Source organism: Phocoena sinus, chromosome 8, assembly GCF_008692025.1.
Source record: "Phocoena sinus isolate mPhoSin1 chromosome 8, mPhoSin1.pri, whole genome shotgun sequence".
Taxonomy (NCBI): domain Eukaryota; kingdom Metazoa; phylum Chordata; class Mammalia; order Artiodactyla; family Phocoenidae; genus Phocoena; species Phocoena sinus.
This window is the reverse complement of record NC_045770.1, coordinates 58157282-58185096: the sequence shown is the minus strand read 5'-3', so window position 1 is coordinate 58185096 and position 27815 is coordinate 58157282. Positions and strand designations below refer to the sequence as shown.

General features: G+C 37.9%; 1 protein-coding gene and 1 long non-coding RNA gene across 9 annotated transcripts in view; one reads left to right on the top strand and one right to left on the bottom strand.

Annotated features, from left to right (window-relative positions):
* The window catches only part of LOC116758098, a 55144-nt gene extending 32185 nt beyond the window's left edge, over positions 1–22959 (top strand). The window contains exons 4-5 of one of the 2 annotated variants that reach the window (XR_004351142.1): positions 15434–15548; positions 22472–22959. This is a non-coding gene — a long non-coding RNA (uncharacterized LOC116758098). The remainder of the gene's footprint in view (positions 1–15433; positions 15549–22471) is intronic. The other variant, XR_004351143.1, reaches the window with a different exon arrangement.
* The window catches only part of C2CD3 (C2 domain containing 3 centriole elongation regulator), a 128970-nt gene that overhangs the window by 85533 nt on the left and 15622 nt on the right, over positions 1–27815 (bottom strand). For all 7 annotated transcript variants that reach the window (XM_032640766.1, XM_032640760.1, XM_032640763.1 and 4 more), the window contains 3 exons: positions 20868–21000; positions 20299–20427; positions 493–640 (listed from right to left, as the gene is read on the bottom strand). In XM_032640766.1, coding sequence (XP_032496657.1) covers positions 493–640; positions 20299–20427; positions 20868–21000 — 410 coding nt within the window. The remainder of the gene's footprint in view (positions 1–492; positions 641–20298; positions 20428–20867; positions 21001–27815) is intronic.

Genomic DNA, 27815 nt, shown 5'->3' with positions numbered 1-27815 from the left:
ACGGCTTGACATAAGAAAGAACTTTGAAAATGCTAAAACTGCCTGAAAAGAGAATGTTCTGTCTTAAGGGTCAGTAGAGGTATCTGTCCACCATGAGTAGAGGTGTTTCTGGAACACCTGTATCTGAAAAGATACCAGTCAAGGGTGGTTCTGAGGGTATACCTACATTAGCTCTTCCTTGAAAGAGCTCTTAGGAAGCCACATAATATATTAAGATTATAGGCTTTGGACTCAGGTAAACTTGAATTTGAATCCTGGCTCCAACACTTACTTGCTATGATGTGTCCTTGGACAAAATAATTAATCTTAGTAGGCTTATCTCCTCATCTGTAAAATGAGGATAATACTCTCCTCTTCAGATTGTGATTATAATTAAATAACGTATGTAAAATGGATAGTTTTCTGTCTGGCAAGTGGTAACATGCCTACACCCACTTATATTATTAATACTCTTGTTCTCCAATTCCTAAAGTTTCAGATTCAGTGACTTACAGGTGCTGTGTAAAACAAGTTCTCCAGGAGACTCTGGTCATACTGAGGGTCACTGGGCTCACTGCTGCAATACACATCACTCCCAGGAGATGGGGAATCTGGAGGAGAGCCTAGCCCGTCCCAGTAACGACCTTGGGATAATTCAGCACTGCAGAGATAAGAAAAACAAAGCAGGACTTTAAGAGAAGTTTCAGCTGAGCTATTCTTTTTTTTATTAAACGCTTTGAAGTTCTAAACGTGGAAGAAAATATGTTAAACAGAAGACTTACATTAAACAGAAGATTATCTGATAAATAGTTTCATAGTATATGCCCCCTCCTCTGGGGTGTCAACAGCTAGCATTCAAAAAATACACTACTGACAGTGATTGGGATTTCATTCATTTATTTAACAAACATTTTAAATGTTTCTTCTGCAGCTTGTGAGCACTGCTCCTTTTTGAAGCTCGACTTCTTGGTATTCTACACAATTCTCATTTGCCACTTACGCTTCCCCTTCCGAACCCCCTCCCCAGCGCCCCCCCCAACCAGTTGCTTTTCTCCCCTCTTTGCACACCCTTAAATTTATGAATTCTGTTCGGTATATAGTCCTCTACCCTTTTTCCCCCCCAAAAATTAACATTTCTTTGAATTTATTCTTCTGTCTTTGACACAGAAAAAGGCATGCCATTTCCCTCCATGCAATATTTAGGACATACTTATAACCAGAAACTGGGAGAGGTCAGAAATATTTTGCATAGGCCAGAGGCCTGGGGTTCCTGTTGGGAGGGCAGGAGATATAAAAGTAAAAGAAAAAGGGTGGGGGAAGGGTTGGAATTTGCCTGTATTCTTTGGCTACAAGACAAGTCCATTCTTAGAACTTCCTTCTTTTTCTTTTTAATCATGTTTTAATCAAAGAACACATGTACCTATTTTATATTTTTATTTAAAAATAAATTTATTTATTTTGGCTACGCCGGGTCTTAGTCTGCAGCATGCGGACTTCTTTGTTGTGACATGCATACGGGATCTAGTTCCCCGACCAGGGATTGAACCTGGGCCCCCTGCACTGGGAGCCCCAAGTCTTACCCACTGGACCACCAGGAAGTCCCTACACATACCTATTTTAAAAGTCAAATAGGACTACCAAGACATAATGAAAATCAGTAGCTGCCTGCCTCCTTAGAATCACTTTCAACTCCTTAAGATGTTTCTTCTGGTATTTACCTTCATATTTCTAAGTAACACATGTGTACTGCTATTTTCTGATTTTTCACTTTTCACTTTTCTAAATGATTTATGGACTTTCTAGCATGAAAAATGAAGGATCCACTCTCTTATACCATTATTCTTGGAAACAGATTTCCCTTTCCCCCATCTTCTCAATTTATATTACAATTTTTTGTTGTTAATCTTCAGGGTTAACATCATATCAGAGCCAAGTATAATTTACTATACTTTCTTTACAACTTCTAGTTTTCCTTGTTTTAATAATTGTCTTAACTTTCATTTACTTAGTTTTCTACGTGCCTATTACCATTTCATTATTGAACTCTCCAAGAGAACTGACAGATTTCTTCTCATTCTGCTCAAACACAGGAGAAATGTGCTTCCACCTACCCTTTCCCCTCCTTAGAAATATCCCTACTGAAGCCCTGTCCTGCTTCCATAAGAAGTGTTCGCTCTCTAAATATGACACAGGCCATAAAGCTCCTCTTCTCTTTCTTCTCTGTTACATCCCCTACTTCTTGGACTCCATGCCTTGCTCTTTATTCCTATATTCTCTTTGTTGTAGAGAATACCCTATGGTTCCCTGAGAACTAGTGCAAGAGAGGCAATCTTTCGAGTCCCTGCATGTATGAAGATATTTTTACTCTACCCTCACACATGATTGATTCGAAATGGAATTTGAGGTCAACAATCAAGAATTTTCAGAATCCTGGGACTTTCCTTGTGGTCCAGTGGGTAAGACTCCATGCTCCCAGTACAGGGGGCCCGGGTTCAATCCCTAGTTGGGGAACTAGATCCCACATGCATGCTGCAACTAAGAGTTCGCATGCCGCAACTAAGAAGTCCACATGCTACAACTAAACATTCTGCAATGAAGATCCCGCACGCCACAACAAAGATCCCACATGCCACAACTAAGACCTGGCGCAGCCTAAACAAACAAACAAAAATAATAAATAAATAAATATTAAAAAAAAAAAAGAATTTTCAGAATCCTGAAAGCAATTCTCCACTGTCTTCCATGGAGCTGGAAAACTCTTTTTTATTTCTGGCTTTATTGAGGTATAATTGACAAATAAAATTGTAACATATTAAAAGTGTACAATTGATGACTTGATATACATTGTGAAAGAATTCCTCTCATTGAGTTAATTAATGCATCTATCACCTCACATATTTCCTTTTCCCTTCTTTCTTCCTTCCTTCTTTCTTTCCCTTTTTATTTTCTTATGAGAACATTTAAGTTCTACTCTCTCAGTAAATTTCAGTTATGCAATAGTGTTATCAACTATAGTCACATTATAACTAGATCCTCAGACCTTATTATTCTTATAACTGAAAATGTGTACCATTTTACCAACCCCTCCCTATTTTCTCCAACCCCCAGAAACCACTTTTTGATAATGTTTCAATAAATTTGACTTTATTTTTGATTCCACATATAAGTGATACCATGTAGTATTTCTCTGTCTGGCTTATTTCGCTTAACATAATGCTCTCCTGGTTCATCCATGTTGTCACAAATGACAGGATTTCCTTCTTTGTTAAGGCTGAATAATATTCATTCCATATTTTCTTGATACATTCATCCACTGATAGACACTTAGGTTGTTTCCATACCTTGGCTATTATGTATAATGCTGCAATGAACATGAGAGTACAAATATCTCATCAACATAATGATTTCAAGCAAACTAAATGTCCATCAACAGAGGAATGGATAAAGATGTGGTATATATATACAATGGACTATTACTCAGCCATAAAAAGGAATGAATAATGCCATCTGCAGTGACATGGGTGGACCTAGAGATTGTCATACAGAGTGAAGTAAGTCGGAAAGAGAAAGCCAAACATCATATAATATTGCTTGTATGTGGAATCTAGAAAAACGGATCAGATGAACTTATTGGCAAATCAGAAAGAGAGTTACAGAATAGAAAATAAACTTATGGTTACCAAGGGGGGATGGGGGGGTGGGATGAATTGGGAAACTGGATTGACATACATACACTGCTATATATAAAATAGATAATTAATGATAACCTACTGTATAGCACAAGGAGCTCTACTCAATGCTCTGTGGTGACCTAAATGAGAAGGAAATCTATACAACAGTGGATATATGTATATACATAACTAATTCACTTTGCTGTACAGCAGAAACTAACACAACATTGTAAAGCAACTATACTCCAATAAAAAAAAAAAAGATAAACAACAAGGACCTACTGTATAGCACAGGGAACTCTACTCAATACTCAATAACCTATATGGGAAAAGAATCTAAAAAGGAATAGATATATGTATATGTATAACAAAACCACTTTGCTGTACACCTGAAACACAACATTGTAAATCAACTATACTCCAATATAAAATAAATTTTTTAAATTTCAAAAAAAAACCAGACAATGATTTCATTTCCTTTGTATATACAACCAGAATTGGGATTGCTGGGTCATATGGAAGCTCTATTCTTAATTTCTGGAGGAACCTCCATACTGTTTTCCATAGTGACTATACCAGTTTACATTCCCAACGACAGTGTACAGGGTTTTCTTTTTCTCCAAATTCTCACCAGCATTTATCTCCTTTCTTTTTGTAACAGACATTTTAATAGGTGTGAAGTGATATCTCCTTATGGTTTTGATGTGCAGTTCCCTGATGATTAATGATGTTGAGTACATTTTCTTGTACCTCTTGGCCATTCGTATGTCTTCTTTGGAAAAAAGGTCTATTTAGGTCTTTTGCCCAATTTTTAATTGGGCTATTTGTTTGTTGTTTTTTTTACTATAGAGTTGTATAAGTTCCTTGTATATTTTGGATATCAACCCCATATCAGATACGTGGTTTGCAAATATCTTCTGCCTTTGCATTTTGTTGATGGTTTTCTTTGCTGTGTTTTAGTTTCATGTGGTCCCACTTACTTATTTTTGCTTTTGTTCCCTTTGATTTTGGTGTCAAGTCCAAAAAATTATTGACAAGACCAATGTCAAGGAGCTTACCCCACTATGTTTTCTTTCAGGACTTTTATGGTTTCAGGTCCATGCTCAAGTCTTTAATCCATTTTGAGTTGATTTCTGTGTACAGTGTAAAACAGTGTCCAGTTTCATTTTTTTTGGATTTAAAAATTTTTTTATTCAAACAGAAAGTCACAAAAATTATAATCATCCTCATCAGTTCACTCAGTCCCATGTAATTAATTTTTGTTTCATCTTGATCTTTTGTTAGCACTTTTATGAATTCATCAGTATTCCATAAGAGTTCTGAAAATGCTTATTCATTCAGTTCAGCAGTATAGTCGGTTACCAGAAACCTGTACTTGTCAGTCTTTTCCATGAATTCCTTGAAGATGAAACCCTTTTATAGGAACATTTTTGCAAAAGCATGAGACTACACCCAGAACTGTCTGTAAATGACAAAAGACTTAAAAATGACCACAGTTAAAGATTTCACGAAAGTTCATAATAATGCAATTGACAAGGAAATTTAGTTATTTCTGAGATATACATTTTAAAATAATAACTAGAATGATGACTTATAACATTATACCAGAACATATAAGATTTTTAGGAATTTCATGTAATGTCTGAAACATTTATATTAACATATTTCCATACAAATAACCCAAAGAAAGTTTAGTATTAGTCGTTTTTTTAAATTTTTTAATTTAATTTTACTTATTTTTTTAAACAGCAGATTCTTATTAGTCATCCATTTTATACACATCAGTGTATACATGTCAATCCCAATCGCCAAATTCATCACACCAGCATCCTCACCCCCGCGGCTTTCTCCCCTTGGTGTCCATATGTTTGTTCTCTACATCTGTGTCTCAATTACTGGCCTGCAAACTGGTTCATCTGTACCATTTTTTTTTTGGTTCCATACACATGCGTTAATATATGATATTTGTTTTTCTCTTTCTGACTTACTTCACTCTGTATGACAGTCTCTAGATCCATCCATGTCTCAACAAATGACAGAATATTGTTCCTTTTTATGGCTGAATAATATTCCATTGTATATACGTACCACATCTTCTTTATCCATTCGTCTGTCGATGGGCATTTAGGTTGCTTCCATGACCTGGCTATGGTAAATAGTGCTGCAGTGAACATTGGGGTGCATGTGTCTTTTTGAATTATGGTTTTCTCTGGGTATATGCCCAGTAGTGGGATTGCTGGATCATATGGTAATTCTATTTTTAGTTTTCTAAGGAACCTCCATACTGTTCTCCATAGAGGCTATATCAATTTACATTCCCACCAACAGTGCAAGAGGGTTCCCTTTTCTCCATACCCAATCCAGCATTTGTTGTTTGTAGATTTTCTGATGATGGCCATTCTAACTGGTGTGAGATGATAGCTCATTGTAGTTTTGATTTGCATTTCTCTAATAATTAGTGATGTTCAGCAGCTTATCATGTGCTTCTTGGCCATCTGTATGTCTTCTTTGGAGAAATGTCTATTTAGGTCTTCTGCCCGGTTTTGGATTGGGTTGTTTGTTTCTTTAATATTGAGCTACATGAGCTGTTTATATATTTTGGAGATTAATCCTTTGTAACTTGATTCATTTGCAAATATTTTCTCCCACTCTGAGGGTTGTCTTTTCATCTTGTTTATGGTTTCCTTTGCTGTGCAAAAGCTTTGAAGTTTCATTAGGTCCCATTTCTTTATTTTTGTTTTTACTTCCATTATTCTAGGAGGTAGATCAAAAAAGATCTTGCTGTGATTTATGTCAAAGAGTGTTCTTCCTATGTTTTCCTCTAAGAGTTTTATAGTGTCCGGTCTTACATTTAGGTCTCAAATCCATTTTGAGTTTATTTTTGTGTATGGTGTTAGGGAGTGTTCTAATTTCATTCTTTTACATGTAGCTGTCCAGTTTCCCCAGCATCACTTATTGAAGAGACTGTCTTTTCTCCATTGTATATCCTTGCCTCTGTCATAGATTAGTTGACCATAGGTGTGTGGGTTTATCTCTGGGCTTTCTATCTTGTTCCATTGTTCTATGTTGCTGTTTTTGTGCCAGTACCATATTGTCTTGATTACTGTGACTTTGTAGTATAGTCTGAAGTCAGGGAGTCTGATTCCTCCAGCTCCGTTTTTTTCCCTCAAGACTGCTTTGGCTATTTGGGGTCTTTTGTGTCTCCATACAAATTTTAAGATTTTTTGTTCTAGTTCCGTAAAAAATGCTATTGGTAATCTGATAGGGATTGCATAAATCTGTACATTGCTTTGGGTAGTATAATCATTTTCAAAATTTGGATTCTTCCAATCCAAGAACATGGTATATCTCTCCATTTGATGGTATCATCTTTAATTTCTTTCATCAGTGTCTTATAGTTTTCTGCATACAGGTCTTTTGTCTCCCTAGGTAGGTTTATTCCTAGGTATTTTATTCTTTTTGTTGCAGTGGTAAATGGGAGTGTTTCCTTAATTTGTATTTCAGATTTTTCATCATTAGTGTATAGGAATGCAAGAGATTTCTGTGCATTAATTTCATATCCTGCAACTTTACCAAATTCATTGATTAGCTCTAGTAGTTTTCTGATGGCATTTTTAGGATTCTCTCTATATAGTACCATGTCATCTGCAAACAGTGACAGTTTTACTTCTTCTTTTCCAATTTGTATTCCTTTTATTTTTTTTTCTTCTCTGATTGCTGTGGCTAGGACTTCCAAAAGTATGTTGAATAATAGTGGTGAGAGTGGACATCGTTGTCTTGTTCCTGATCTTAGAGGAAATGCTTTAAGTTTTTCACCATTGAGAAGGATGTTTGCTGATGGTTTGTCGTATATGGCCTTTATTATGTTGAGGTAGGTTCCCTCTATGCCCACTTTCTGGAGAGTTTTTTATCATAAATGGGTGTTGAATTTTGTCAAAAGTTTTTTCTGCATCCTTTGAGATGATCATATGGTTTTTTTTTTTTTTTTTTGCGGTACACAGGCCTCTCACTGTTGTGACCTCTCCCGTTGCGAATCCGGCACAGGCTCCGGACACGCAGGCTCAGTGGCCATGGCTCATGGGCCCAGCCACTCCGCAGGATGCGGGATCTTCCCGGACCGGGGCACGAACCCGTGTCCCCTGCATCAGCAGGTGGACTCTCAACCACTGCGCAACCAGGGAAGCCCTGATCATATGGTTTTTATTCTTCAATTTATTAATATGGTGTATCACATTGATTGATTTGCATATACTGAAGAATCCTTGCATCCCTGAGATAAATCCCACTTGATCATGGTGTATGATACTTTTAACGTGTTGTTGGATTCTGTTTGCTAGTATTTTGTTGAGGATTTTTGCATCTATATTCATCAGTGATATTGGTCTGTAATTTTCTTTTTTTCTAGTATCTGTGTCTGGTTTTGGTATCAGGGTGATGGTGGCCTCATAGAATGGGTCTGGGAGTGTTCCTCCCTCTGCAATTTTTTGGAAGAGTTTGAGAAGGTTGGGTGTTAGCTCTTCTCTAAATGTTTGATAGAATTCACCTGTGAAGCTATCTGGTCCTGGACTTTTGTTTGTTGGAAGATTTTTAATCACAGTTTCATTACTTGTGATTGGTCTGTTCATATTTTCTGTTTCCTCCTGGTTCAGTCTTAGAAGGTTATACCTTTCTAAGAATTTGTCCATTTCTTCCAGGTTGTCCATTTTATTGGCATAGAGTTGGTTGTAGTAGTCTCTTAGGATGCTTTGTATTTCTGCGATGTCTGTTGTAACTTCTTTTTCATTTCTAATTTTATTGATTTGAGTCCTCTCCCTCTTTTTCTTGATTCTGGCTAATGGTTTATCAATTTTGTTTATCTTCTCAAAGAACCAGCTTTTAGTTTTATTGATCTTTGCTATTTTTTTCTTTGTTTCTATTTCATTTATTTCTGCTCTGATTTTTGTGATTTCTTCCCTTCTGCTAACTTTGGGTTTTGTTTGTTCTTCTGTCCCTAGTTCCTTTAGGTGTAAGGTTAGTTTGTTTAGTTGAGATTTTTCTTGTTTCTTGAGGTAGGCTTGTATAGCTATAAACTTCCCTCTTATAACTGCTTTTGCTGCATCCCATACGTTTTGGGATTGTTGTGTTTTCTTTGTCATTTGTCTCTAGGTATTTTTTGATTTCCTCTTTGATTTCTTGGTTATTTAGTAACGTATTGTTTAGCCTCCGTGTGTTCGTGTTTTTTATGTTTTGTTCCCTGTAATTGATTTCTAATCTCATAGTGTTGTGGTCAGAAAAGATGCCTGATATGATTTCAATTTTCTTAAATTTACTGAGGCTTGATTTGTGACCCAAGATGTGATCTATCCTGGAGAATGTTCTGTGCACCCCTGAGAAGAAAGTGTAATCTGCCCCTGTTGGATGGAATGTCCTACAAATATCAATTAAATCTCTCTGGTCTATTGTGTCATTTAAAGCTTGTGTTTCCTTATTAATTTTCTGTTTGGATGACCTGTCCATTGGTGTAAGTGAGGTGTTAAAGTCCCCCACTATTGTTGTGTTACTGTCGATTTCCTCTTTTACAGCTGTTACCAGTTGCCTTATGTATTGAGCTGCTCCTATGTTGGGTGCACATATATTTATAATTGTTATATCTTCTTCTTGGATTGATCCCTTGATCATTATGTAGTGTCCTCCTGTGTCTCTTGTAACACTCTTTAAAGTCTATTTTATCTGTTACGAGTATTGCTACTCTAGCTTTCTTTTGATTTCCATTTGCATGGAATATCTTTTTCCATCCCCTCACTTTCAGTCTGTATGTGTCCCTAGGTCTGAAGTGGGTCTTTTGTAGACAGCATATAGATGGGTTTTGTTTTTGTATCCATTCAGCGAGCCTGTGTCTTTTGGTTGGAGCATTTAAACCATTCACATTTAAGGTAATTATCGATACTATGTTCTTATGACCATTTTCTTAATTGTTTTGGGTTTGTTTTTGTAGGTCTTTTTCTTCTCTTGTGTTTCCCACTTAGAGAAGTTCCTTTAGCATTTGTTGTAGAGTTGGTTTGGTGGTGCTGAATTCTCTTAGGTTTTGCTTGTCTGTAAAGCTTTTGATTTCTCCATCAAATCTGAATGATATCCTTGCTGGGTAGAGTAATCTTGGTTGTAGGTTCTTCCCTTTCATCACTTTAAATATGTCATGCCACTCCCTTCTGGCTTGTAGAGTTTCTGCTGAGAAATCAGCTGTTAACCTTATGGGAGTTCCCTTGTATGTTATTTGTTGTTTTTCCCTTGCTGCTTTCAATAATTTTTCTTTGTCTTTAATTTTTTCTAATTTGATTACTATGTGTCTCGGAGTGTTTCTCCATGGGTTTATCCTGTATGGACTCTCTGTGCTTCCTGGACTTGGGTGGCTATTTCATTTCCCATGTTAGGGAAGTTTTTGACTATAATCTCTTTAAATATTTTCTCGTGTCCTTTCTCTCTCTCTTCTTCTGGGACCCCTATAATGTGAATGTTGTTGCGTTTAATGTTGTCCCAGAGGTCTCTTAGGCTGTCTTCATTTCTTTTCATTCTTTTTCTTTATTCTGTTCTGCAGCAGTGAATTCCACCATTCTGTCTTCCAGGTCACTTATGCGTTTTTCTGCCTCAGTTATTCTGCTATTGATTCCTTCTAGTGTAGTTTTCATTTCAGTTATTGTATTGTTCATCTCTGTTTGTTTGTTCTTTAATTCTTCTAGGTCTTTGTTAAACGTTTCTTAAATCTTCTTGATCTTTGCCTCCATTCTTTTTCCGAGGTCCTGGATCATCTTCACTATCATTATTCTGAATTCTTTTTTTGGAAGGTTGCCTATCTCCACTTCATTTAGTTGTTTTTCTGGGGTTTTATCTTGTTCCTTCATCTGGTACATAGCCCTCTGCGTTTTCATATTGTCTATCTTTCTGTGAATGTGGGTTTTGTTCCATAGGCTGCAGGATTGTAGTTCTTCTTGCTTCTGCTGTCTGCCCTCTTGTGGATGAGGCTATCTAAGAGGCTTGTGTAAGTTTCCTGATGGGAGGGACTGGTGGTGGGTAGAACTGACTGTTGCTCTGGTGGGCAGAGCTCAGGAAAACTTTGATCCACTTGACTGCTGATAGGTGGGGCTGGGTTCCCTCCCTGTTGGTTGTTTGGCCTGAGGCAACCCAACACTGGAGCCTACCTGGGCTCTTTGGTGGGGCTAATGACAGACTCTGGGAGGGCTCACGCCAAGGAGTACTTCCCAGAACTTCTACTGCCAGTGTCGTTGTCCCCATGGTGAGCCTCAGCCACCCCCCACCTCTGCAGGAGACCCTCCAACACTGGCAGGTAGGTCTGGTTCAGTCTTCCCTGCGGTTACTGCTCCTTCCCCTGGGTCCCGATGTGCATGCTTCTTTGTGTGTGCCCTCCAAGAGTGGAGTCTCTGTTTCCCCCAGTCCTTTCGAAGTCCTGCAATCAAATCCCACTAGGCTTCAAAGTCTGATTCTCTAGCAATTCCCCCTCCCATTGCCAGACCCCCAGATTGGGAAGCCTGACGTAGGGCTCTGAACCTTCACTCCAGTGGGTGGACTTCTGTGTTGTAAGTGTTCTCCAGTCTGTGAGTCACCCACTCAGCAGTTATGGGATGTGATTTTACTATGATTTCGCCCCTCCTACCTTCTCATTGTGGCTTCTCCTTTGTCTTTGGATGTGGGGTATCTTTTTTGGTGAGTTCCAGTGTCTTTCTGTCAATGATTGTCCATCAGCTAGTTATGATTCTGGTGTTCTCACAAGAGGGAGTGAGAGCATGTCTTTCTACTCCGCCATCTTGGTTCCTCCGGACTTACTCCCCATGCAGTTTCATTCTTTTACATGTGGTTGTCCATCATTTCCAACCATATTTACTGAAGAGAACATCCTTTCTCTATTAAGTATTCTTGGCTTCTTTGTTAAAAACTAATTGACCATATATGCATGGGTTTATTTCTGGGCTCTCTATTCTGTTCCATTGATCTACGTGTCTGTTTTTATGCCAACGCTATACTATTCTGATTACTATAGCTTTGGATTATACTTTGAAATCAGGAAGTGTGATTCCTCCAGCTTTGCTCTTTAAGATTGCTTTGGCTATTTGTGGTCCTATACTAATTTTAGGATCATTTTTTTCTATTTCTGTGAGAAATGCCACTGGAATTTTATAGACATTGCACTGAATCTAAAGATTGCTTTGGGTAGTATGGACTTTTTTTTTTTTTTTTTTGCAGTATGCGGGACTCTCACTGTTGTGGCCTCTCCCGCTGCGAATCCGGCACAGGCTCCGGATGTGCAGGCCCAGCGGCCATGGCTCACGGGCCCACCCGCTCCACAGCATGTGGGATCCTACTGGACCAGGGCACGAACGTGTGTCCCCTGCAGTGGCAGGCGGACTCTCAACCACTGTGCCACCAAGGACGCCCAGTATGGACATTTTAACAATATTAACTCAATCCATGAACATAGAATATCTTTTCATTTATTTGTGTTCTCTTCAATTTTCTTTCATCAGTGTCTTATAGTTTTCAGTAAACAGGTCTTTCATGTCCTTGATTTAACTTATACCTAGGTATCTGATTCTTTTTGATGCTATTGTAAATGATGTCTTCTTACTTTCTCTTTCTGATAGTTCATTGTTGATGTAGAGAAACTCAACTGATTTTCATATACTGATTTTGTATCCTGCAACTTTACTGAATTCATTTATTCTAACTAGTTTTTTGATAAAGACTTTAGTGTTTAATGTCATCTATAAACAGTGGCAGTTTCACCACTTCTTTTCCAATCTGAATGCTTTTTATTTCTTTTTCTTGCCTAACTGCTCTAGCTGGGACTTCCAGTACTGTGTTGATTACAAGTGGTGACAGTGAGCATCTTTCTTTTATTCCTGATCTTAAAGGAAAAGCTTTCAGTGTTTCATCATTGAGTATGATGTTAGTTGTGGGCTTGTCACATATGGCCTTTGTAATGTTGAGGTACATTTCCTCTACACCCAGTTTGTTGAGAGATTTTATCATGAATGGTGTTGAATTGTGTCAAATGCTTTTCCGTATCTATTGAGATGATCACATGATTTTTATCCTTCTTTTTGTTAATACGGTGTATATTTATTGATTTGCAAATGTCAAACCATCCTTGCATCCCTGGAACAAATTTCACCTGATGATGGCATATGATCGTTCTAATGTATTGTTGAATCTGATTTGGTAATATCTTGTTGAGGATTTTTGCCATTTATGTTCATAAGAGATATTGGCCTATGATTTTCTTTTCCTTACAGTGTCTTTGTATGGCTTTAGTGTCAGAGTAATGCTGGCCTCATAAAGTGAATCTGGAAGCATTCCCTCCTCTTATGTGTTTTGGGAGAGTTTGAGAAAGATTGTATTAGTTCTTTAAATGTTTGGTAGAATTCACTACTGGAGTTTTCGGGACCTTAAATTTTTTTTTAATTTATTTTATTTAATTTATCTTTTTGGCTGTGTTGGATCTTCGTTGCTGTGCACGGGCTTTCTCTAGTTGCGGTGAGCAGGGGCTACTCTTCATTGCAGTGCACGGGCTTCTCTTGTTGTGGAGCACAGGCTCTAGGTGTGTAGGCTTCAGTAGTTGTGGCTCAAGGGCTAAGTATTTGTGGTTCGCGGCCTCCAGAGCACAGGCTCAGTAGTTGTGGCGCACGGGCTTTGTTGCTCTGTGGCATGTGGGATCTTCCCGGACCAGGGCTCGAACCCATGTCACCTGCATTGGCAGGCAGATTCTTGACCACTGCACCACTAGGGAAGCCCTGAAATTATTTTGTTGGGAGGTTTTTAATTATGATTCAGTCTCCTTGCTAGTAATCAGTCTGTTCAGATTTTTCTGTTTCTTTATGATTCAGTTTTGGTAGATTGGATATAAAGTTATCCATTTTTTTTAGGTTTTGCAATTTGTTGGTGTATAATTTTTCATAGTAGTCTCTTACAATTCCTTGTATTTCTGTGATGTCAGTTATAATATCTCCTATTTCATTTATAATTCCATTGAAGTCCTCTCTCTTTTCATCTTAGTAAGTCCAGCTAATGGTTTGTCTACTTTATCTTTTCAAAATACCAGCTATTAGTTTCATCGATCTTTTCTGTTGTCTTGTTAGTCTCTATTTCATTTATTTCTGCTCTGATCTTTGTTATTTCTGCTCTGATTTTTGTTATTTCCTCCCTTCTGCTAACTTTAGGCTTAGTTTGTTGTTTTTTTCTAGTCCCTTGAGGTGTAAATTTATTTTAGTTGAGCTCTTTGTTTCTTAATGCATGTATTTTTTAATCTTACATGTTATGTCTTACAAAACCTTACATGTTTCTTTTTTTTTAATTTTTATTTTATATTGGACCATAGTTGATTAACAAGGTTGTTACTTTTGGGTGTTCAGCAAAGTGATTCAGTTATACACTTAAATGTACATGTTTACTGCTATAAAATTCCCTCTTAGATATGCTTTTGCTGCATTCCATAGGTTTTGGTATGTTGTGTTTTTTTTCCCCTTGTCTTAAGTGATATTTTTACATTTCTTATTTGATTTCTTCTTTGACACACTGGTTGCTAAGGAGCCTGTTGTTTAATCTGTACATATTTTTCAATTTTCTAGTTTTGGATATTGACTTTTAATTTTATACCATTGTAATCGGAAAGGATGCTTCATATTTCAATCTTCTTAAATATATTGACTTCTTTTGTGGCCTAACATATAATCTCTCCTGGAGAATGTTCCATGTGTGCTTGAGAAGTGTATGTATCCTGTTGCTGTTAGAGGGAATGTTCTGTATATGTCTGTTACGGACATCTGACTTAATGTGCCATTTGAGTCCCGACGTTTCCTTACTGATTTTGTTTTGATGATCTATTCATTGCTAAAAGTGAAGTCCTCTGTATTGCTGTTTATTTCACCTTACAGATCTACTAACATTTGTTTTATATATTTAAGTACTCCTAGGGTGGGTACCTAAATATTTACAGTTGTTGTATCCTTGTGATGAATTGACCAACTATAATTATATAATGACTTTCTTTATCTTGTTATAGTCTTTGGCTTAAAGTCTATTTTTTTCTGATATAAGAATAGGTAACCCCCCCACTCTCTTTTGGTTTCCACTTGCATGAAACATCTTTCATATCCCGTGTGTGTGTCCTTAAAGCTGAAGTGAGTCTCCTGTAGGCAGCAGATAGTTGGGTCTTGTTTTTTTATCCATTCAGCTACTCTCTATCTTATGATTGGAGAATTGAGTCCATCTACATTTAAAGTAATTAATGATAGGAGTGAACTTATTACTACCATTTTGGTAATTGCTTCCTGGTTGATTTGTAATTTTTTTGTTCCTTTCTTGCTCTCTTCCTTTAGGATTTGATGACTTTCTGTAGTGGTATGTTTTGCTTCCTTTCTCTTTCTCCTTTGTGTATCCACTATAGGCTTTTGCCCTGTGGTTACCATGAGGCTTACATAAAACAACTTACATTTATAATAGTCTATTTTAAGGTGATAACTTAACATTGAACACATACCAAAGCTCCTCCCCCCCATATTTTAAGTTTTTGATGTCACAATTTGCATCGTTTTACACTGTATGTCCATTAACAACTTATTGTAGTCATATTTATTTTTATAACTTTTGTCTTTTAACCTTCATACTAGATTTGTAAGTGATTTCTCTACCATCATTAGAGTAATAGAGTATTCTGAATTTAACTGTATACTTAACTTTATCAATGAGTTTTATACTTTCATGTTTTCTTGCTACTAATTAGTGTCCTCTGGTTTCAGTTTGAAGAACTCCCTTTAATATTTCATGGAAGGTTGGTCTAATGGTGATGAACTCCTTCAGTTTTTGCTTGGAAAATACTTTCTCTCCTTCAATTCTGAAGGACAACTTTGGCAGGTACAGTATTCTTGTTTGGCTGTTCTTTTTTTTCAGCACTTTGAATATAACATCGCACTTCCCTTTAGCATGCAAGATTTGTGCTGAAAAATCTGCTGAAAATCTTATGGAGGTTCCCTTGTCCATAACAAGTTGTTTTTCTCTTGCTGTTTTTAAGAAGCTTTCCTTGTATCTTGACAATTTAATTATAACATGTCTTGGTGTGGGTCTCCTTTGAGTTATCTTACTTGAAACTCTCTGGGCTTCCTGGATCTGAATGACTGTTTCCCAGGTTAGGGAAGTTTTCAGCCACTATTTCTTTGAATATTTCTTTTTTTAAAAAAAATATTTATATTTTTTGGCTGCACTGGGTCTTAGCTGTGGCACGTGGTATCTTCTCTGTTGTGGCATGTGGAACCTTCATTGCAGCATGTGGGATCTTTAGTTGCAGCATGTGAACTCTTAGTTGTGGAATGTCAACTCTTAGTTGCGGCATGTGGGATCCAGTTTCCTGACCAGGGATTGAACCTGGGCATCCTGCATTGGGAGCATGGAATCTTAGCCACTGAACCACCAGGGAAGTCCCCATTATTTCTATGAATAAGCTTTTTGCCCCTTTCTCTATCTCTTCTTCTTCTGGCACCTCTATAATGTGTATATTGGTGTGTTTGTTGGTTCCCCAACATCCCTTAAGCTATCTAACTGCTTCATTTAAAAATTTTTCCTTTTTGCTCCTTTGATTGCATTCCACTGCCCTGTCTTTGAGTCTGCTGATCCTTTCTTCCCATTGATCTAGTCTGCTGTTGAACCCCTCCTGAATATTTCATTTCAGTTATTGTATTCTTCAGCTCCGTGATTTGTTTGGTACTTAAAAAGTTTTTCTATCTCTTTGTTGAAATTCTCACTTGGTTCATGCATTGTTCTCCTGACCTCAGTAAGCACACCTTTATGACCATATTTTTAACCCTCTATCAGGTTAATTACTTATCTTTGCTTCATTAAGATCAGTTTTTGGATGTTTATCCTGTCCTTTCCTTTGGAACATATTCCTCTGTTTCTTTATTCTCCTTGCCTTTCTGTGTTGGTTTCTGCTTATTAGATAAAACCGTCACCTGTCTCAGTCTTGATAGAATGGTCTTGTGTAAGGGATGAACATCATTGATCAGCCCAGCCCAAGATCTTAGTTGCCTCATAAGCTTTTATGACTTTCTAAGCCTTCTTCTTTGTTCTTAGTGGCTCCCAGTAGTGGAGGGTGTGTTAAGACCCATTAGTGTCCCAAAGGGGAGGATCACAGCCAACATCTAGATGTACGCTGATTAGAAGCTGGACCCTCACTAGAAGCACCTTCCAGGGAGAAACTGGGAGATGGGTGTTTTTGCCTGCTTCCTGTGCTGGGTCTAGGTGTACAGCTGTCAGGGTGAGGGTGCTCCTGCACCCATTATGTTTTGGGGGCTCATCTCTCTGGTAAGAATCTTAAAAGTTGGGAATGCTAGATGTGGGGTTCAAGTCCTTTGCTCCTCAAGGAGAAGCTAGGAGTTGGGGATTCCCTTCTGATTGTATGGTGCTGTGTTGGGGGTGGGGTTTCTGGTGAGAGTGTTTCTCAGACTTTCCTACTCATTTGATGATATTTTCCCATTCCTCTGACGTGTAGGAGTTGGTCAGTTACTTTCTCGATCTCTTTCAGAGGGAATTGCTCTGTGTGCAGCTGTACATTTGGTGCATCTGTGGGAGGAGGCGAGCTCAGAAGTCTCCTATGTCTCCATTTTGGTCAACTCTATGGAATAAGTGATGTTATTCCAATTCCTGATATTGTACACTTAAGTTTTTTTTTTCTTTTTGGACATTTTTAAGATTGTCTATTTATACTATCCTGAAAATTCATGATTGTATATCTTGGTGTAGTTTTTTTTCATTCACTGTGCTGGATTCTTGATTCCTATTTTTTTTTAAACAGCTTTATTTAGACATAATTCACATAACATACAATTCACCCATTTAAGGTGAGCAATTCAATAGTTCTTAGTATGTTTACAAATATGAACAATCATCACCACAGTCAACTTCAGAACACTTATGCCACCTCAAAAAGAAACTCTGTATTCAAGACCTATCATCACTTATGCCCCATCCATCACACGCAGCCCTAAAGAACCACTAATCTTTATGTCTCTAGAGATTTGCCTATTTTGTAATTTTCATATAAATGTAATCATAAAATATGTACTCTTTTGTGACTGGCCTCTTTCATTTAGCATGATGTTTTCAAGGTTCATTCATGCTGCAGCATGTTACCTGTACTTTACTCCTTTTTATGGCCAAATAATACTCCATTTTGTGGATATTCCACTTTAAAACAATCAACTAATCAGCCGATGGACATTTTTGACTATTATGACTATGTAAATTCATGTACATGTTTTTTTGTGGACTTATATGTTCATTTTCCTTGGGTATATACTTAGGGAGTTGAATTGCTGGGTCATATGGTAACTTGATGTGTAGCAATTTAAGGAACTGACAGACTATCTTCCAAAGCGGCTGCATCATTGTACACTGCTATTAACAGTGTATGAGGGTGCCAAATTTTCCACATCCTCACCAACACTTAATCTGACTTTTTGATTCTAACCATCCTAGTGGGTATGAAGTTTTTTATAGTTTTGATTTGCTTTTTCCTGATAACTAATGGTGTTGACATCTTTTTTTTTTGCGGTAACGCGGGCCTCTCACTGTTGTGGCCTCTCCCGCTGCGGAGCAACAGGCTCCGGACACGCAGGATCAGCGGCCATGGCCCACGGGCCCAGCCGCTCCGCGGCATGTGGGATCCTCCCGAACCGGGGCACGAACCCGCGTCCCCTGCATCGGCAGGCAGACCCCCAACCACTGAGCCACCAGGGAAGCCCCTGGTGTTGACATCTTTTATGTGCATATTAGCCATTTGACTATCTTCTTTGGAGAAATCTCTATGTAGATACTTTGCCCATCTTTTAAATTGGGCTATTTGTACCATAATTATTAAGTTGTTGAGTTCCTTATATAGTCCAGATATAAATCTTCTATCAGATATATAATTTGTAAATATTTTCTTCCTTCCTGTGATCTTTTCACTTTCTTAATAGTATCCTTTGAAGAACATTTTAAATTTTGACAGAATCTAATTTATCTACTTACCTATTTTTTATTGTTGTTGGTTGTGTTTTTGATGCATATCTAAGAATCCTTTCCCAAATCCAAGGTTACAAAGATTTACCTCTGTGTTTTCTAAGAATTTTATAGTTTTAGTTCTTCCATTTAGCTATCTGATCCATAATGAGTTAATTTTTTTATATGGTTTGAGGTAAGGGTCCAATTTCATTTTTTCCATGTGGCTAGCCAGCTGTCCCAGTACCATTTGTTGAAAAGACAATTCTTTCCCCATTTAATGGTCTTGACACTCTTGTTGAAAATCAGCTGACCATAAACACATGGGTTTATTTCTAGACTATCAATTCTATTCCATTTATTTGTATGTCTATCCTTATGCCAGTACTAAACTGACTTGATCACTCTTGCTTTATAGTAAGTTTTAAAATAGCAAAGTGTGAATCCTATTTTTTTATTTTTCAAGATTCTTTTGGTTATTCTGGGTCCCTTGTAATTTCACAGTAATTTTATAATCAGCTTTTCAATTTCTACAAAGAAGCCAGCCATGATTCTGACAGGGATTGCATTGAATCATGAACATGGGGGTTTTTCCATTTATTTAGATCTTCTTTAGCTTCTTCCAACAATGTTTTGTAGTTTCCAGAGTTGTTTTACACTCCTTTAGTTAAATTTATCCCTAAGTATTTTATTCTTATCAATGCTATTATAAATGGAATTTTTTCTTTCTTTCTTTCTTATTGGTTTTCTGGCCACACTGTGTGGCTTGCAGGATCTTAGTTCCTTGACCAGGGATCGAACCCGGGCCCCAGCAGTGAAAGCACAGAGTCCTAACCACTGGACCACCAGGGAATTCCCTTAATTTTACTTTTCAATTGTTCATTGCAAGTATATAAAAGTACAATTGACTTCTATATAATGATCGTGTATCCTGCAATCTGTCTGAATTTATTTATTATTTCTAATAGTTTCTTAGAGGATTCTTTAGGATTTTTTTTTTTTGCGGTACACAGGCCTCTCACTGTTGTGGCCCCTCCCGTTGTGGAGCACAGGCTTCGGACGCGCAGGCCCAGCGTCCATGGCTCACGGGCCTAGCCGCTCTGCAACATGTGGGATCCTCCCAGACCGGGGCACGAACCCATGTCCCCTGCATTGGCAGGCGGACCCTCAACCACTGCACCACCAGGGAAGCCCTAGGATTTTTTTACATACTAGATCATGTCATCTGTGAATAAAGAGTTTTACTTCTTCCTTTCCAATTTGGAACCCTTATATATTTTTTTCCTGCCTAATTGTTCAGGCCACATAGGTAGTAAGAGACAGACCTCAAATTTCAACTTGTGTCTGTTTAAAATCCATGTTCTTTTCATTATAACCTGCTAGCTAACCTTGGTGTTGGGGAGAGAGATGAAAAATAAGAATGGAAAGGTAGATTGGAGACCATTCTGTAAGTGAAGCTAAGAATAAAAGGCTAAAGATTGGATTTTTATTTAGTAGGTAGTGAATAACCAAGGGAATGACTTGGTTATTCTAAGGAAGTGTTGCTTTAAGAAGATAAATTTGTTAACAATGTACACAATGAATTGGAGGAATAATTTAAAAGGAAAGAAAGCTAGTTAAGAGCTCTTACCTGCCCAATAGCAGCTGTATGGCTCTGGTATCAGCTTTTGTGTCATGTTTCCAAAATGTATTCTCAGTTGGAGGGAGGAGGTGATCTTCAATGTGGTCTTTAAATTGATTCCTAGACAAGGCTTTGATTCTAAGGGATGAAAAAAAATATTTTTTCAGTGGCTAACATATGGGAAAAATCTAAATCAGAATTAATTGAACATGGAATATTTAACATACTTCAGCCTTCACCTTAAATATACATAAAACTTCACAATTTACAAAGCCCTTTCCTATATTAGAATCTCATTTCATTTATGGAAGAGAGGGAGAAGAGAATATACCCATTTTTTATATGAGCATGCTGGTTCAGAAGGAGTTAAGAGTTTAGTCATTTACATATTTAGCAAGTGTCAGTGCTAGGTCTAGATTTTGGGTATCTTAGCTCCTAGTTTAGGCTTCTTTTCTACCACATTAAGAATTACCTGCTGAACATTTCCAAGATTATTCAGTCCATATCTTGACAAAAAACACATGTTAACAACTACCAAGAAATTAACTATTGGGGTTCACGTTTATCCAGTAACTTACTGTGTAGATGCTCTAAGAAAATCTTCCTTCATAGAAGGATGAACTTCTTCCAACAACATGCTAGTATCTGGGCTTGATTTCATTGTAGAAATCACCATGGCATTACGCAGTTTATTGCCTTGTTCTAACAGAGCTGAAGAGGAAAAAACACAACACAGAAAATCTAAAATCCAACAGAAACACTTGAAACATTTAGCACCTTTCCTTCTCTCACAGGACTTACCATAGTGTACTATAATTGCTTACTTGTCTGCCTTCCCCACTAGCTTGAGAATCCCTTGTGGACATTCACCTTACAACAAATGTTTACTGAGCTTCTATCACGTGGACCGTTTTAGATGTTGGCATTACAGCAGTGAATGAAGTCTCCATTATGTAGAGACTGACAGCCTTTACTGGAGTCATTATATACATGCATTGACTCTTCCAACTGGTGTTTGCACATAATAAATTTAGTAATAGCTACATAATATATTATTTTTGTATCTAGCTATCTTACTGAATTCTCTTATTTGTAACAGTTTTAATGTCATTATTATTTAAGGAACACTAACAACTATATCAGCTAAACTGTTAGGAGTCATAGTGATAATCTAGTCCAAATGTATACTTTTATGGATGAAGAAAAGAATACCAAAACATTTCTATGACTTGTCTAAGATCATACATCAGGTTAACAGAAAAGTCAGGATAAAGTCTTTAAACTTTCTGATAGGTAAAATTTCTCCCATCCCTAAGCTACAACAACAATTAACGAGGATAATTTATTGAACCCTTACCACTTCCTGGGCACTACTCTAAGTATGTTATGTATAGGAACTCATTTAATCCTCCCAACAATCCTCTGAAATAGGTACTATAATTTCCTTCATTTTCCAGATGACAAAGCTGAGGCACAGAGGATATGTAACTTGCCCAAGTTATGCATGCAGTATAACCAGGATGACTCTACATCCTATGATTTAACCACTATACATATATGACCCCACTTTTTCTTAGACTTCTTTTTAAAAGCTTAGGACCAGTGGTATTATTTCAAGGAACACTGGGAAAAATTATTATTTTCTTGAGGTTCCACAGTTGCTTAGGACGTAGGTAAGACTAGATACCAAATGCCTGTCCATCTTGGTCTAGAGTTTTATAGCTTCTAAAAATAAAGAAGACATGGCAGTCAGGCCAAGAAAATAATAAGCCAAACAGATCCATAAACATTCAACATTTGTTAGCATAAAGAGTTCAAAATATAGCTTAAAAACTCAAAACCCCAAACCCGAAAAACCCTGAAATATTCTATGTTCAATGTGTTATGTGAAAGTATAAGTAAAAGAAAAATAAAGATCACCATCTGTGGTAGGCAGAATTCTATACTTGATCTTAGCCAAAAGGCCAAAAAGTGATGTAGGCAGAATTCTAAGATAGTTCCCCCCAAATTTCCAGCCACTGGTATACAAATACCTTCTCCCAGTGATTCAGTCATCTAGGTATTGCCATAAAGGGATTTTACAGATGTAATCATGGTTCCAAATCAGTCTACCTCAAGACTGGGAGATTACCTTGGTGGTCCCAAACCTTTATAAAGCAGAGTTTTTTCTGGCTGTTTGCAGGATATGAACTCAGAGATTTAAAGCATGAGAAGGATGTAATGTTTCATTGCTGTCTTGAAGATGGAGAGGACCACGTGGCAAGGAATGCATGTGGCCTTACGGCCTTTAGGAGCTGAGAGTGGACCCTGGCGGACCACCAGCAAGGAAATGGGACCGCAGTCCTACTACTGCAAGGAACTGGATTCTGTCAACAAGAATGAGCTTGGAAGTGAATTTTCCCTCAGAGCTTCCAGATGAGAATTTAGCTTGGCTGACACCTTGATTGTAGCCTATGATATCCTAAGCAGAAAACCCAACCATACCTTGCTGGACTTCAGATCCACAGAACTGTGACTAATAAATGGGTATTCTTTTAAGCCATTAAGTTTGTGGTTACTTGTTATGCAGCAATAGAAAACTAATATTCCCATTAATGCCACTACCCACAAATACTGATTAACATTTTGATATATTCTGGATAGTTTTTTTTTGTGTGTGTGTGTGGCTACGTTGGGTCTTCGTTGCTGTGCACGGGCTTTCTCTAGTTGCGGCGAGCGGGGGCTACTCTTCGTTGTGGTGCACGGGCTTCTAATTGTGGTGGCTTCTCTGTGTGGAACACAGGCTCTAGGTGTGCGGGCTTCAGTAGCTGTGGCTCGCAGGCTCTAGAGTGCAGGCTCAGTGGTTGTGGCGAACAGGCTTAACTGCTCCGCGGCATGTGGGATCTTCCCGGACCAGGGCTCGGAGCTGGGTCCCCTGCATTGGCAGGCAGATTCTTAACCACTGCGCCACCAGGGAAGTCCCCCGGATAGTTTTTAATCTGTGCATACATACATCTATATATGTGTGTGTGTGTGTATATATATAAATTTTTTCTTTTGCAAAAGTGGTATATGATGTATACAGTTTTTTTTGAATTTTTATTTTTTTTTATACAGCAGGTTCTTTATTAGTTATCTATTTTATACATATTAGTGTATACATGTCAATTCCAATCGCCCAATTCATCACACCACCACCCCCACTTCCCCCCCTGGTGTCCATACGCTTGTTCTGCACATCTGTGTCTCTACTTCTGCCTTGCAAACCAGTTCATCTGTACCATTTTTCTAGATTCCACGTATATGCATTAATATACAATATTTGTTTTTCTCTTTCTGACTTACCTCACTCTGTATGACAGTCTCTAGGTCCATCCACATCTCTACAAATGACCCAATTATGTATACTGTTTTATAACTGCTTTTTCACTTAATAATATGCATTAACTTTTTCTATGTAAATAATGGCTATATAAGTATGTATTTTTGTTTTTACTTGTTAAAAAAAATCTCTTTGGGATTCAGTCAGAAAATGGCTGTCTTGTTTATTCAGTGAGAAAGGGTGAGAAAAACATGGTCTGCTAGCATTGAAAATTTGGTTAAGGAAGCTTGCTATGTGACAGGAAGCCCTCCTCCTTTTAGTTTCTAGTTAATACCTGGCTTAATTTGATATGGTTTAAAGTTCTTTAATGAAGTGGGCACACTCAATAAATGCTTTATGAATAAAGTAGGTAATGACAAGCAGTGTCAATAATAAATTTCATTTGATTTCAGGGCCATGTAGAAAAATAGTTTTTCTACTGATACCCAAAATGTCCCTAGAGATATTTGGTACTTGGTACTTTATAATCTAACCATACACAACGATATTTAATTCCTTAAACACAATGCTTCCTTTGTGTTCTCAAAGTTCTGCGTATCTGATTCCATCAAAGAATTACCATGCAGTATTAAAATTGTCTATCTCACCCAAACAACTTTGAGACAAGAGATTGGCTTTTGTTGGTCTTTGTAAGCTCAGTACCTAGTATATATCAGGAATTTGATTAAATGTTTCAATAAATACTTCCACTGTTGCATATATGATACAAAATTGTACTGTATCTGCTTTAGAGTCTGTTTCCTTTACTACAATGCATTCATTAAGTCTGGGACTAACTTATTTATCACTGTAACCCCAATACTCAAAACAATGGCTGACACAAAATAGGCACTCAAAAGATATCTGCTGAATTGAACTGAGCTTAAAGTTTTCATCCCTGCTAAATAAAATTTCCCTGGGAATAGTAATATTTTAAGAGTGACTTAATTAGTCATTTGAATAGGAATAGGTACTTAAGATACTTTACAATAGCAGGTTTTAAAAAAGAAATAAACATTGCAGACAACAAGTAGGACAAATCTGAGCAAGGGTGGTCTATTCATTGGCCTCCAAGTGGTTTCTTCCTTGAAACATCCATTCTTAGAATAGTTTCTCTAAAGTCTAAGGCATGGCAACAACACCACCTTAACTCCCCTTCTTAAGAGGAAGCTGGTTCCACACTAAAAGAGCTGTCATGGCATCTTCCTGCACCTCAGCTCAATAATTATTATTATTTTTTTTTTTTTTGTGGTACGCGGGCTTCTCACTGTTGTGGCCTCTCCCGTTGTGCAGCACAGGCTCCGGACGCTCAGGCTCAGCGGCCATGGCTCACGGGCCCAGCCGCTCCGCGGCATGTGGGATCCTCCCGGACCGGGGCACGAACCCGTGTCCCCTGCACCGGCAGGTGGACTCTCAACCACTGCGCCACCAGGGAAGCCCAATAATTATTTTTTTAACACAAGGGAAGGGCACTTAGCTGAGTTCATGACAAATGTTTCCCTTGTTTATTTCCTACATGCCATGGGCACAGCCCCTGCTAAACAGGGAAGTACACAGCTTTTGGTTTTTGTTCCTACTCCTTGTTATCTATTCTAAACCCCAACTCTTAACAAACTTATGGTTATCAGTGGGGGAAGGATAGGGAGAAGGAAGAGTTAGGGAGTTTGGGATTGAAATGTACACACTGCTATATTTAAAATGGATAACCAACAAGGACCTACTGTATAGCACAGGGAACTCTGCTCAATGTTATGTGGCAGCCTGGATGGGAGGGGAGTTTGGGGGAGAATGGATACATGTATATGTATGGCTGAGTTCCTTTGCTGTGCACCCGGAACTATCACAACATTGTTAATCGGCTATACTCTAATATAAAATAAAAAGTTAAAAAAAAAAAACAAGAAAACCACCAACTCTTATAAGCAGGATGTGTAGTCAGTGTTTCATAAATTCTAGCTCGATGACTAATTCAGCTCTGTCCCCCCCTTACTGGTATGATGTCAGTATAATAAAGACCAGGAAGATAATTAGGTTTATGTATTTGTTATAAACCTCCATGACTAGCTTTAGACCTACTTACTAAAATGACCCACTTAATCTTAGTGCTCCACGGTCTTGTGGTTGGAAGGGATCTTTAAAGATCATATCTGTCTACTTGATGATTTAATCCCATCTGTAAGAGTCCCATGACAAGGTTATCCAGCCCACACTCGATGATTCCCAGTGATACAGAATTCACTATCTCTTGAAGCTATCCCTTCCCACTTTTGCAAGGAAGAACTATTAACCCAGACTGAGTCACAATCTGTCTTGTTTTATCTTTAAACCCAATGATCCTAGTACATCTTATGGAAGAAATTTGCACATTGGCAGCCCATGGGTTGCACCTGGCATATTTTATTTGGCTTGAACAGTTGGCCAGCATAGTCTTGATTTTTAAAAAAAGCAGGCCTAGGTAAACAAGGAACCTACAGTAGGAAGAAGCAAAGAACTTTGCTGTACAGTTTAAGATAATGATGAACTGGAGCTGAGAAGCCGCTGTCCCGTTTGATAGGGCAGAAGCTCCCTAACTGTGAGCCTGTGTCTTCATTTTAAAATGGGGATAACAATCCCAACCTCACTTGGTTTTTGTATATAAGGCACTTGGCATAGTAGGTAGCACATAATGAACGGTAAGTAAATGGTAGCTGTTTTCTTGAGGCTAAATATCTCTTGGTGGTCCCTTCCCCAGTCTAGGTACTCTCCTTAGAAGGAACTCATCTTCTATAGATCTTTAATATTAACTTCTTAAAGAAGACTTCCTTTAGGACTTCCCTAGTGACACAGTGGTTAAGAATCTGCCTGCCAATGCAGCGGACACAGGATCGAGCCCTGGTCTGCGAAGATCCCATATACCGCGGGGCAACTAAGCCCGTGCGCTACAACTACTGAGCCTGTGCTCTAGATCCCGTGAGGCATAACTACTGAGCCCATGTGCCACAACTACTGAAGCCTGTGCACCTAGAGCCTGTGCTCTGAAACAACAGAAGCCAATGCAATGAGAAGCCCACGCACCACAACGAAGGGTAGTCCCCTGCTCGCCGCAACTGGAGAAAGCTGACACACAGCAACGAAGACCCAATGCAGCAAAAACAACAACAACAAAAAAGTTAAAAAAAATTAAAACCTCCCACTTACCATTGCAACAAAAAGAATAAAATATCTAGGAATAAACCTACCTGAGGAGACAAAAGGCCTGTATGCAGAAAATTATAAGACACTGATGAAAGAGATTAAAGATGACACAAATAGATGGAGAGATATACCATGTTCTTGGATGGGAAGAATCAACATTGTGAAAATGACTATATTACCAAAAGCAATCTACAGATTCAATGCAATCCCTATCAAACTACCACTGGCATTTTTCACAGAACTAGAACAAAAAATTTCACAGTTTGTATGGAAACACAAAAGACCCCAAATAGCCAAAGCAATCTTGAGAAAGAAAAACGGAGCTGGAGGAATCAGGCTCCCTGACTTCAAACTATACCACAAAGCTACAGTCATCACGACAGTATGGTACTGGCACACACACACAAAAAACAGATCAATGGAAAAGGACAGAAAGCCCAGAGATAAACCCATGCACATATGGTCACCTTATCTTTGATAAAGAAGGCAAGAATATACAGTGGAGAAAAGACAGCCTCTTCAATAAGTGGTGCTGGGAAAACTGGACAGCTACATGTAAAAGAATGAAATTAGAACACTCCCTAACACCACACACAAAAATAAACTCAAAATGGATTAAAGACCTAAATGTAAGGCCAGACACTATAAAACTCATAGAGAAAAACATAGGCAGAACACTCTTTGACATAAATCACAGGAAGATCCTTTTTGACCCACCTCCTAGAGAAATGGAAGTAAAAACAAAAATAAACAAATGGGACCTAATGAAACTTAAAAGCTTTTGCACAGCAAAGGAAATAATAAACAAGATGAAAAGACTACCCTCAGAATGGGAGAAAATATTTGCAAATGAAGAAATTGACAAAGAATTAATCTCCAAAATTTACAAGCAGCTCATGCAATTTAGTATCAAAAAAACAAACAACCCAATCCAAAAATGGGCAGAAGACCTAAACAGACATTTCTCCAAAGAAGATATACAGATTGCCAACAAACACAAGCATGCTCAACA